This window comes from Amphiura filiformis, chromosome 16, assembly GCF_039555335.1.
Source record: "Amphiura filiformis chromosome 16, Afil_fr2py, whole genome shotgun sequence".
In the NCBI taxonomy this organism is placed as follows: Eukaryota; Metazoa; Echinodermata; class Ophiuroidea; order Amphilepidida; family Amphiuridae; genus Amphiura; species Amphiura filiformis.
In genome coordinates, this window is record NC_092643.1 from 62,074,619 (window position 1) to 62,087,809 (window position 13,191).

General features: G+C 36.1%; 1 protein-coding gene across 1 annotated transcript; it reads left to right on the top strand.

Moving 5' to 3' along the window:
• The first annotated feature begins 2,914 nt into the window (after positions 1–2,914).
• Positions 2,915–7,148, top strand: LOC140136312 (melatonin receptor type 1B-B-like). Its single transcript, XM_072158037.1, has one exon. The coding sequence runs from the start codon at positions 3,013–3,015 to the stop codon at positions 4,141–4,143; it is 1,131 nt and encodes a 376-aa protein (XP_072014138.1). The 5' UTR covers positions 2,915–3,012; the 3' UTR covers positions 4,144–7,148.
• The last annotated feature ends 6,043 nt before the right edge of the window (positions 7,149–13,191 follow it).

Genomic DNA, 13,191 nt, shown 5'->3' on the forward strand with positions numbered 1-13,191 from the left:
CAAACAACAGCAGCAGCTGCAGCAGCAGTAAACCATAAAACAACATACCGGAAGAATGTACATGTTTATATCATGAATTGAGCAGAAAGTACTATATTTTTAATATCTTTTAATCAAAATGTGCATGCCATTGATGGTTTGGTACGAGGCTACGGGTGGGGGAGGGGGGAGAGGGAAACAATTTCTTGAAGTATCAAAAGGCCAGCACCTTTTGACGACAGAAAAAGGTTTTGGTACCAATGCGCGTGAAGCTCGCGAAAAATTTTACCATAAAGTAAAACTGGTGAAATATGATGCAAAAGTGGAATAAATGCGCAAAAATAGGCAATTTTAGGCTAAAATCTCCATACAGGTGTCAACATTTGGGGGGAATGATTGTGTGGAAGGATGAATATTAAAAATGCCAAATCATACTTACGGTGTTGTGTGTAAACTGAATAATTGACAAACAAGAATAATTTGTGCAACAAAACATCCCGGATGAATTCAATAAATTCAAACAGTCATACTTTTATGTAATTGTCCGTTATATCTCGGCTATTTGTAAAATTATATTGGAATTTTTATGGAATCAGTGACCTGTAGTGAAGTAAAAAAATGACTTAAGGGGGTGCTACACCCCTGCCCAAATTTGCCCATTTTTGCATTTTTCTTTAAAATTATAGCGCATTGGAGACAAGATATGTATATTATAGGGGCAAGGACTACAACTACTGCACTGTACATTTTATTTCAGCACAGACAACAGTTGTGGGGTTACAGTCAAAAATGAGGAAAACCAATATTTGATCAATAAATCAATAACTACTTGCTTTGAGTTGCTGAATTTTCAGCACAGTAGTTGTAGTCCTTGCCCCTATAATATACATATCTTACTTGTCACCAATGTGCTATAAATTTTGAGACAAAATGCAAAAATAGGCATAAAATTGGCCAGGGGTGTAGTACCCCCTTACACAAAATACGAAGTATCCCTGTATACATTTGCCGTTTTGAAGACCCGAGGCATACGCTGTGCGCGTGGGCATACATTCATGAAATTGACTTTTGAAGAAAGTGTGACTTTATTTTCCTTACTCAAGACGTGAAACATTATGTTTAATAGAATATGCGTATAATAGACGGTATCAGAGATCGACAATGAAACGCGAGTTCTAGTAGGGTAATTGATTCAGATATAGCTATGAATTTAGGTCTGTAATTCAAATTCCAAAGCTCATGCACTGATTGTTTGTGATTTACATTTGCCGGTACACTGATGCTTAAAATAACAGCAGCGTCGAGAAATATAAACGTTCTTCAGGTTAATGACCCGCTTAATGAACGGATAGTCTAAAATTGGTTGATCTTATTTTTATTTTTTATTATGAAGTACATGACTTAGCAAAATACTGATCTAGGGCTTTGCGGAAAGGGAAACCATGGAAACGGCCCGGGAAAACGAGAGAGCATTTGGCTTGTTTATATAGGGTATAGTGATATAAAAATGCCATTGATCATATTTGTATTGTTCGGCCATCTAATCCAACTTGAGCGTAATTTTCCATCTGATGCTATTAAAATAACACTATGATATTTCAGAGATGTGTTGATTCAACTAACGCATTTTTATGTAATACAATAATCGACATCTATATGTGTCTGTATACAAGATGAAGCGTAAGAACAAAAAAGTAATTAGGCAATTATAAATATAGAGAGAAACAGGAGGCGGGTGCACACACAAAAACATTTGCATGTATTTGCATACTTTAAAAATTACAGAATATGTACACTGTACATTGTACATACAGGAGTGCCTGAAGTATACCACTATTTCAAATCATTTCATTTTGTACGCGTGGATATTCATACGTAGTTTTTAATTTTTAATTTCAGCACTACACTATTTTTTCGCTCACCTGGAACGTTTTCACGAGTCCTACTAGCGTCTTCAGCAGATGGTGATCATAATGACGTCACCAGTGAGAGATATCCTGATTGTAGACAAGATATCATCACAGCATCACCATCTGCTAAAGATGCTTGTCGGACTAGTGAAAACGTTCCAGGTGAGCGAAAAATAGTGTAGTGTTGAAGTTAAAACTTTAATTCATTTCATTTTGTTTTACAAAATAACTTGAAATAATATGTAACGCACATGTGACCAATGCAATCAAACATCTAATCCTCAAACCGCTTATTCCAATGATGTGCTAAAAGCTAAACGAAATGAGTCATCTTCTCAAATTTTCTCTCCGTCTTCTCTTCATACGTTACTCCACTCTAAATATTGCAGCGGATAAGGTAGTTAATTTGTTAACAAATGGTTGAAACGTTTGTTGCACTGTCTTGATGCTACATACTTTGAATAAACATGTGTACATACAGTGTCTATATGACAATATAAATCCAATTAAATATAATTATATCATATAAGCACTGCATGTACACAGGTTTATTCAAAGTACGTAGCATCAAGAGAGTGCAACAAACGGTTCAACCATTTGTTCACAACTACATTAACCGTTGCAAAATTTAGAGTGTGGTCTTCCTTTTGTTTACTTATGAGCTCGTGCAGTCATTGATCTGATGTTAGAAGGCAAGACTTTGACCTTTCAATTCAATATGTTCAATTAAGCTTTTAAAATGAACACGTCAATAAAATCAATTATGAAATCAACTGAAGTGTAAGTTTTAATATAAATATAATAGTATTTTAATACTTATAATTATATTAAGAGTACCACTTACTCTGAGTGGTATCTGTGGTCAAATCTATCGCCTTTTAAATCAACAAGCTACATAACACTTTTACTCAAAATAACTTATAATATTTCCTTTTCATTTATAATCACAGGTAATATCTACAGGGTGTACACACAAGCTGACAGAGTGTTCCTAACGGAAGTCGTTCTTGACCTACTGGCAGAAGTTACTGTCAGATACATCCGGTGATTGTTTGGTATCGGTAGAAAGTTCCTCAACCTACTTCATTATAGAATACTACTGAGGATAAAGCAAGGCGCGAAAATGGCAGACGCAGACGATCTTTCTTATATGGTGACCTCCACAATGGATACCTTTATATATAATGGAACAATTACACCAGAACCTCACGATATCACTTTTGCCCAGAGGATTGTTATTGGTATATGTGTTCTTCTAGTTTGCATTTTCGGATTTCTTGGGAACAGTTTGACTATATTTGCTGTGATTCTGTCGAAAAAACTGCGAACAACAACTAACGTGTTTGTGGCACATCTTGCTATAGCTGATTTACTTTCGTGTTTATTTCAACCTTGGGATGCCATTGGACTGTGGTCTATGGATGGATGGCCTTTGCCAGAATGGATATGCACATTATCATCGGGAATATCATTGGTTTGTCTCTGCTTTACTGTTGTAGACTTAGCTCTGATTGCCATAAATCGGTATCTCAAAATCATGTTCCTATTACGAACATATCAAAAAATTTACTCTGTTCGAAATATCGTCATAATGCTTACCATTGGATGGCTGTACTGTTTTTGTGTCGTAATTATACCACCATGTTTTGGTATCGGTCGCATTGGATATTCGTATGATTTGAAAACTTGTGCTTCAGATGAAACAAATCGGTATAGTTCTCTCTACACAGCTGTATGTGCCGCGCTTATATACCCTATACCGCTTATCATCGTAATATTTTGTTATACGAAGATTTTTTTGTACGTCCGCCGACATCAGAAGATCATCAACATGCGTCGAAAGAGTACTGGAGTGTCTTTAAGACGAGAAGGCGTGAAACCACCAGATTCACAACAAATACAGATTACTAAAAATCTTATGTACGTCGTGGTAGCTTTCTTAGTTTGTCTTGGTCCATTTACCATATCCATCGCTATTGATTCCTTAAAAACCGCCAGACATTGGACTGGACTGTTAGCTCTTTCCAACTCAGCCGTAAATCCAGTAATCTACGGACTAAAACATCCTGGATTTAGGGAAGTATTTTCGTATATTCTTAAAGGACAATGGAAATATATCCCAGAACCTGCAAGTTTTGTACATCAGTTTAGATCAACGGCTGGTAAAGAATCAATGAGAAGCCCATCGATTCATGAAAATAAGAAATTGACGATATCTCGCAATGATAATGTTAGCATATCCATCAAAGCATAATTGTCATTATTATATAACTATGATTGGCTAAATAGTTTTTTGTTTTGTTTTTGCAAATGAAAAACATGATAATTAAGTGGTCTTGAAATTCTGGGTTAAAGTTTAACCCAGAGTGTGTGTGTATGTACATTCCTGCCTTTACTCAACTCTGCACAACTTGAAAACCAAGGACCGTTGATTGCATGACAATATCTTACCACAGGAAACCTACTTGCAGAGCTCCGCCCATTTACATATCATATCAATCATGTGTGTTGCGATGAACAATTAGATATTAATGGAAGTTAATACCTGCATTGTCCGATTTTGAGAACTGTCCCTGTCTCTCAGTGTTACATGACCCAGATGGGGAATACATCAAATAACCCTATTCAGTACAGCTTTCCAGGAGGTGACTGCTGAGGCAATTGATTGTAAAAATGTTGACAGTTGCTAACAAGTGTCATGCTGGATGCATTTTTGTCGTAGCAGGGTTGAATGAGTTATTATCACTTTTTGCAACTAAAACGATGGTAATACAGGACTATTTCAATGAGTTTGTAAATAGCGTAATATTTAATGTTGATTCGAATAAATTAAGTCATTTATTCGACATATTTGACATGTTACCATGGTGATATTCAGATGGTCATGTTAATGTTATTTGGGTAAGGGGCTGTGCAATAATTATGAGGGTAAACGCGATTTTTGGCAGGCCGTTTGGAAATCCCCCTCCCCCCTCACCCGGGAGGCTCATAATTATTTCACCGTCAGCAGCACCTAAAATAGTGTGTCAAATCAAGCCAACAGTTGTACAGATAAATATCCTCAGCTGAAGAAACTATAATCTCATCTCATCTCATCTCATCCCATCTCATCCACTGATCCCAAAATATTCTTTCTTTGAGAGGTAAGGTGTATACTAAGCGGTTTCCTCCTCAATGAAATTCATGACAACTCCAGAAGATAAATAAATAGTTTCCCACTTGAGGCAGTGTTAATTTGCGGCGAGCCCTGGATTAGCTGTTCCTCTGGCTGAATAATATTATATAAGAGAATACGAATGTATGGGGTGTGTATGTAGATGTGTAAGAGTGCCTGGTGAGGAGGGTGTGTGTGTGGGTAGTGGTGCTTGTATGGATGTGCGGGGTGTGTGCTTGTATGTATTGTATGAGTTGTGAGCTTGAGAAAATATCATTTTCAGATGGTACTAACATCTCCATTTTGAAAATATGGCAGCGGAGGTTACCAATCAGGCAATGCACCTTTAATCCAACAATTAATTACTGCACCTTATTATATGTGTGGGTAAATAGTTTGAAACTGATAATACAATCTTATATTAAAGTTAGTAACTATTTTCAACTGTTGCGATTTGGTGGTTGGCAGCATCCCGCGAGTGAGCTTTGGCAAAAATTGCATTGACCATTTTTAGCAAGTGTGTAAACATGGTAAAAGGATTTAAATATCACAGACATACATTTGTAGGTCCTGTGGTTCTTGAAGGGCTGAAACCACATCACCTTCGTTAAACGTAACATTAACTCATTAACATCAATAATTTAAGTTAGTATATGATTTTTAAACTGAACTTCTGCACAACATCAAGGTGTTATTTTTCAACAATATATTGATTTAGACAATGAAAGTCGATATTTTTGGCTGCATCGACCAATAATACTTATAGTCAAGATGTGTTTCTTGGTTCATTTTCATGTAATTCTCCGATCTAATGTATCTTGTTCAATAGATTGTGTTTGAATTAGTTTTCGTTTCTCTTTCGTTATATTTTTTCGGACAATAATTTTTAATCCAAAAATATTAGTGATGGATTTTTCTGGAACAGATACCTACTCCAAACAATAGCCCGGAGTTTACATTTCGCTGACGCAAAAGTTCACATAAGTTCGAAATTCTTGTGCTAGTCCATTGAACAGAAAATAGCGCGGGATGATCGAAATGTAATCGAAAGGCCCTGATCGGCCTGCTAAAACAAAAGTATATTAAGCCATATTGTAACATTTCCATGAAAAATAGATCAGTATTTGTTTTCCATCAAATGTAAGCCTGACATATCCCCTTTCAGTTTTGAGCCGAAGAACTGAGGTAAAGCAAAGAAAATTGGAATTTACAACCAACGCCGATGTCGCCAATACGTATCACTACGTCGGTCGTGCTACGGCACGGTCATGTGATGTGTGTATAAGCGTCCCGCACGCCATGTACGTACTGTGTTATGAACATCGTGTACGCGTTCGACTAATATTTACACGACGGTTCCTGCGCTTTATTCAAAATCTCGGATTTTGATAAAACTACAGCACCTAAAGTCTGTTATTTTGCAAGGCATGTTAGTTTAATAAAGTACATTATTACAATCGTGTAAAAAACAGAATATGAAAAATATTGAGGGCGTCCTCCTCAGCAAATTTTACAATATGGCTTTAAGATAGTGACAGAATGATTGAGTCATGGTCTGCCACAAGAAGCGAATCGGCATGATCAGTACCATGAATGGTACAATAAGTCACATCACATCAACTTTACGAAAAGGCTTAATTTTTCTTTGTTTGTGAGTTACAACTTGTAAATCAAAGACTTGAATGAAACCATTGACCTTTTAGGTGAATCCCTAAGTCTTTGCGAGTACACCTCACATGTCGTCATTTGACCTCACACCGATTTGCAATGCGCAGTAACGATGTTCGCTAAACGATGTGCGCATCGGCGTAGATCGGCGTGACGTCAAATGACGACATCGCAGGTGTACTCGCAAATGCTATGGATTTACCGAAAAGGTCAATTCCATAAGCACAAAAAGCATTTTAATGCTTTTAAAACATGATCAGATTAATGTTCTTGTATTTAAATGTAAACAATTGTACAAATGTAATTGGACCAATCGGCCACTAGTGTCGTTATTCGTATGTAAAACAACTCGATGCACATGATAATTAAAGCCACATTGTGTTATGATGCAAATCTTGTATGGTGCGGCATGTTTGTAATAAAAAAAATTTCTGAAAGATTGTCTGAGTTTGTCATTATTAAAGACCTAAAAATGTTAGGTCTTTTCGGAAAAAACTATACAGTAAGCCAAAAAATTAAGGTACCAGTTGTGTTCACCCCTGTATTATAAAGACAAATGTGTCAAAATTAAACCAGGCAGCCAATACCTGTACTCTCTAGCTCTGATTTAAGACCTCATTTGCTGAAATTGGTAGAAAATTAAAGAAACGGTGGTCTAAAACCTAATAAAGAAACGAAATCAAAAGTTGCACTTTTGTGTTCTAATCAATGAAAGCACGACGCTAATGTTAATGTGTTAATCAATGGAAGCACGGCGCTTGTTCTCTTGTTCGTGAACGCATTGTGTGCACATCAATAGGGCACGCAATGGAGCAAACTGCAACTTTTACATTGCATCTTCCTTGGGTTTTTGGATCGTCATATCTTTATTTCTTGAACAATTTCAACAAATGAGGTCTTAAATTCGAGCTAAAAGATACAGCTATTGGCTGCCAATTATGACATATCTGTCTTTGTTTAGGATATACAAGGGGTAAACATAACTGGTACCTTAATTTTTTTTTTTTGGGCTTATTGTATATCTTAAAATACGAAAAATAAACAATTTACAAATGATGGGCGGCGTATCCTCCCAACTACATACACTTTAAGTACATACCATTGGATTTATAAAGTTTACTTCGAGGACTGTTAAAATATCAAAAATATAAAGAAGGTCATTCCTTGTATTCAGAATACAATTTGGTATGTCTGATGTGCTGTCAGGTCCCACAACAATACTGTGCAAACGTTGCTATTAAATTAATGATTGAATGGGATTTCGTGTGATTAAAAAAAGTCATTTAGTCTGTGAAAGGATACGCATATGACTATCAGCCATACACAATGCTATCTCCGATAGACGACACACACTGACTGCCACTTACTTGGTGAGTGGAACATGTTACATGTTGCATGAGGATTTGAACAACCACAACTGCTGTACAGTGCAAACAAATCGTTAAAGCTTAATTCATCCATACGGAAGCGTCTAAGTTCCACGACTTTGCAAGATATAAATTATCTTGCCATGTCAACTTATTATCAGCACACCAAAAGATAATTATCTTGCCAAGTCGTGGCACTTAGACGCTTTCGTACATTCATGACTATAAAAGCTTATAAACTATGGTAACTTCCCAGCAAACACAAAACGTTTTCGACATCATTCGCAAAAGGTTATAAAAGGTTGTCAGAACACGTTTAAATGTCGGGTTATATAAAGGGTATATTAAGAGTATAAAACGTTTTCATAACCTAAAAAAACATTTTTGATAATCTACTGCTCAGCAAACAAAATGATTTACAGAAAACGTTTAAATGTCGGGTTATATAAAAGGTATAAAACGTTTTTCATTCCAAAAACATTCTTGAAAACTTGATACAAAACATTCTAAACAGAATGTTACTTTGGGAGTTGAAAAATATTTTGCGAAAAATGTTTGCCCAAAATATTTTCAATAACGTTTTAAAAACGTTTTCATGACCTTTATATAACCCGACATTTAAATGTTATTAAAAGGTTTTAAAAAAACATTTTAAGAACATTTCTGTGTTTGCTAGATTCAAATATTTTAACATAATGTTATTTAAGTATTGACACAATATTTGGCAAAAATATTTGCAAAAATAGTTTACAATAACATTTTTTGAAAACATTTAAAAATATTGTTGTAGTGTGTTTTCATACAAAACGTTTTAAAACGTTATCATGACCTTTATATAACCCGACATTTTAATGTTATTAAAACGTTTTTACCTAAACCAAAAGCCAAAATATAACTTATTTAAAACGTTTTTAAAACGTTTTTGTGTTTGCTGGGTTACTACTATTACATAGTTTCAAAATCAAATCAGATACCACCAAATCGATATAATTATGCAGCTATCAGACTAATTTCCCGGTCCAAAATCAGCCATTTCGGTTAGTTTAAGGTTAGCAACTATTTTAAACTGTTGCGATTTGGTAGTTCACAGCATCTTGCGAATGGTAGTGAGCTTTGGCAAAAATTGTATTGGTCATTTCATAGCGAGTGTGTAGAAGAAATCAATTATCACAGATAAACTTATGTAGGCCCAGTGGTTCTTGCGTTATGCTGTAAAGAGGGTTGAAACAACAACACTTCATTTAGAGCAATAAATCAAGCAAGTTTTCAAAGTATTTTTTTCAATGATATATTGATTTCGATAATGAAAATCGATTTCTTTTGGCTGCTTCGACCAACAATACCTCGTCTACCATTAAATTCAAGAGCTGCTAACCATTAACGCATACAAATGTATTGGATAACACAAATCGAATAGAGATTGTCTTGCAGCTGAGACTAAAATGTTTGCCTCAGCTTGCGGTAATGCAATAAACCGAGTTTGTGCCGCGACTTTTTCCCCGTTGTGACAGGTATTTTGCCGCAGCGTATGGTCAGGACAACTTTGACGTATATTGCAATTGGGGCCTATTAAAGGCGGGTGGTACGATTTGTGTTTATCTTACATTGCGACCTACCATTAAAACAACATGTTTACAAATTTTGAGTTTTATTACTCCAGCGGTTTGGATATCAGAAAAAAATAGCATAGTGTGCGCTTATACCTATGCGCTGTATCGAAGGTTCGCTATGTCGCGAAGGTTTCCTATGTCGAAGGTTTTATATTATACTTTTCTATACCAGAGGGTTCGTTATGTCGAATATGACATAACCCCAAGGCTTGGTATGAAGGCCCAGAAAAACAGGATTCACTATGTCGAATATACAATCTATTAAAGGTTTGCTGTGTCGAAGATTCGCTATATTGAATATAAAATAGGGCTCGCAATGTCGAATTATATGTACCTTGGACATAGGGAGCCTTGAACATAGCAAACCTTCGTCATGTTGGGATGTACATCGCCGTTAAATTTTATTGGGGCAATGAGATGTAATGTTGATGTGGTAAATTGTTTGGGACGAGGCTGTCGATCCGTTTACATCTTTAACAATTTAACTTATTTTTTTCACAGTCGTTCTTCTAGCTGAAAATAAAATGGGCAAATATGATGGCCACACCAAAAACATTGGTAACTTGGTAATAGCATAATTACTGTAAGCTAATTCTGAGAACGCAAAGATACAACACGGGTCACAACATTAAAATCAGCTCTTTTTGAAGAAAATGTCCAAAAAATGAATTTTTACTTATAGTGTGTATAATCAGCAACTCAAAGTGGTAAAATAATAGCCATTAAAATACTAGTACTGGTATGAGTCTGAGATCGGGCCACTTTCATAAAATTTGTTCAAGTGTCATTCAAAGTGTCAATGGAAATGAACATGAAATGACAAATAGTGCGAAATACGACGCTCGTATTTTATATTTTGCAAACTTTAAAAACAAACCCACCAGCTATAGAAAAGTCAATTTTCTAGGAAAGGCAGAAGGACCGCTACATTACCTTAAGTAACTTTCCTCGTATGTTATCGGAAAGTGGCAGATCAGGGGCCATTCTAGTTCACATAATTACATAAATACACCACCCCCTATGGAAGACATGACCTTAATCTCCAGGGAGTGTGACTTTCTAATGGGGTTACCTGTGTGGGAGATTAAGGTCATGTCTTCCATAGGGGGTGTATGGATTTCAACTGGAATAGCCCATGAACGACACCTGAAGCATCGCTATATTTATCAGATTTTAATGAACTTGTTATCGTCAAGCTTTGGCATGTTCAGGCGATCAAGTTTAATTGCTTGCATAAGCCTGACATGACGGAGCTAGGATATACCACCTGAGAGAAACTGATTTTTTTCCAGGCATTGAAAATCTGCATCGATCACTGAATTGACAGAAAAATTCACGATTTTCGTTTTGCGCTTGTAAAATTATTGTAAGAGATATCGATTTTTTTACTTTATTAGGTTGAAAAAGTCATTTCCTTTCATATTTTGGAGAAAATCCTATGAAAATCGCCTGTCCGTAAAATTTTCAGTCGAAAGTCAATCATCATTTGTAAAATTTTATGTAAACAAATCCAATTGATTATTTGGTAAAATGATGTTAAACACACCTAACAATGACGTTTCGTGCTACATCGTAGCACTTTCTCAAATCGACTGACCAATTCTCTCAGTCCTCCTCGTCTGCTTCCTGTTGGAGCTTGATGTTGGTGGCGCTGTTTTGGGTTTTAGGAGATGGTCATAGATGTTTTTGGCAGGAAGTGATTTCCTTCATCCCGGGATGGAGGTCATCGGCACGGAGCAAAATAGATACACTCACTGGATAAAGGAGGCTATAGAAATAAATAAAAAAGAGGAGGACACCACCATGAATAGAGACGAAGGACAGTACCAACTATCTCACATATTTGTGAGTTTCTGAAACAGGGATAAAAAAAATCTCTTGGAAGAAAACCATCTAGTAACTCCAAGATCAATGCTGGAACTACTTTTAGCATCGGTTGCCAGTAGCAGTCACTACCCATCAAGCGTTGATAAAGACCACAGGTGTTGTTGACACGTACACAAGTAAACATTCTGGATCAGATACAAAGAACTTTAGTAACCACATTCCAGTTGTTCAGTTAAATGGCTGAAACTGGAAAAAATATGCCTCCTGCCATCCCATTCGCCTTAAAAGCTAACCAATACCAGATGAAATTATATGATGTTGATCCCAAATTACCGAGATATTGACCAAAGTTAACCTGAGATTTTTCTTGTTTTAACGCAATGAACCGTAAGTACCTCAAAATGGCAGTTTATACACGGGTGGAGTGCAGTTTTACTCAAAACCGATAACCTACGTACGAATTTTGATAATATTTCAAGAGTTCAGGATGCAATTATATTATTATAATGGTTTAAACATACTTCCATGGTTTAAATAGCTCCCCCATCTTATTTCATGTATCGGTCAGCCTTATTAGCGGTATATAACCAATTACGAACGAGTTACTTGCAATTTTGTATGAAATAAGCATAATAAAATTGAAAATTTCAGCTTTTCTGCTGTCATTATTAGGTGTTGAAAGGTAGTCAGACAGTAATCTCAGATTGTCTCTGTCAGGAAATCAAAATAATTATTATTGATCACTTGACATGTCAATATTATGCTTAGGTCTTCACCCTTTATGACAGGTGTCTGGACAGATACTAGTAAATTATAACATCAATCATCAGAGCATCAGCGGCTACGCGCAGATGATAATCTGTCAGTCAATATTGATATCATGCTGCATATTGGGCTATTCCAGTTGAAATCCACACTACCCCTGTGGAAGATTTTGGGAATATCTTCCACAGGGGGGTATGTTTTTCAAATGTAATTGGTCAGAATTTGAGACCCATACTCCCCTGTATTATGGCTTTACCTATATCTTTCACAACTGGAGTGAGTATTTCAAATGGAAGTTACCAATTTTCTATTATATTCGAAAGTCTGCCACTCTGTGTAAGACTTTAACTAAATCTTCCACAGGGGTAGTGTGGATTTCAAATGGAATAGCCCGATACAGTTGCCCTGGTTCTTATATACAGTAAGCCAAAAAATTAAGGTACCAGTTAAGTTCACCCCCTGTATATCCTAAACAACGGCAGATATGTCATAATTGGAACGAACAGCCAATAGCTGCATCTTTTAGCTCGAATTTAAGACCTCATTCGTTGACATTGTTCAAGAAATATAGACACGACGATCCAAAAACCCAAGGAAGATGCAAATTTAAAAGTTGCAGTTTGCCACATTGCATGCCCTATTGATTTGTACACAAAGCGTTCGCGAACAAGATAACTAGCGCTGTGCTTTCATTGATTAGCACGAAAAAGTAGCGTCGTGCTTTCATTGATTAGAACGCAAAGTGCAACTTTTTATTTCGTAACTTCATCAAGTTTTGGACTCCCGTTTCTTTAATTCTCAACCAATTTCAACAAATAAGGTCTTAAATCAGAGCTAAAGAGTACTACAGGCATCGGCTGCTTGTTTTAATTTTGACACATTTGTCTTTATTTAGGATATACGGAGGTGAA

Bases quoted from the DNA above. Each gene is read 5' to 3' on its own strand.
- LOC140136312 (XM_072158037.1), top strand. From the start codon at position 3,013: ATGGCAGACGCAGACGATCTTTCTTATATGGTGACCTCCACAATGGAT.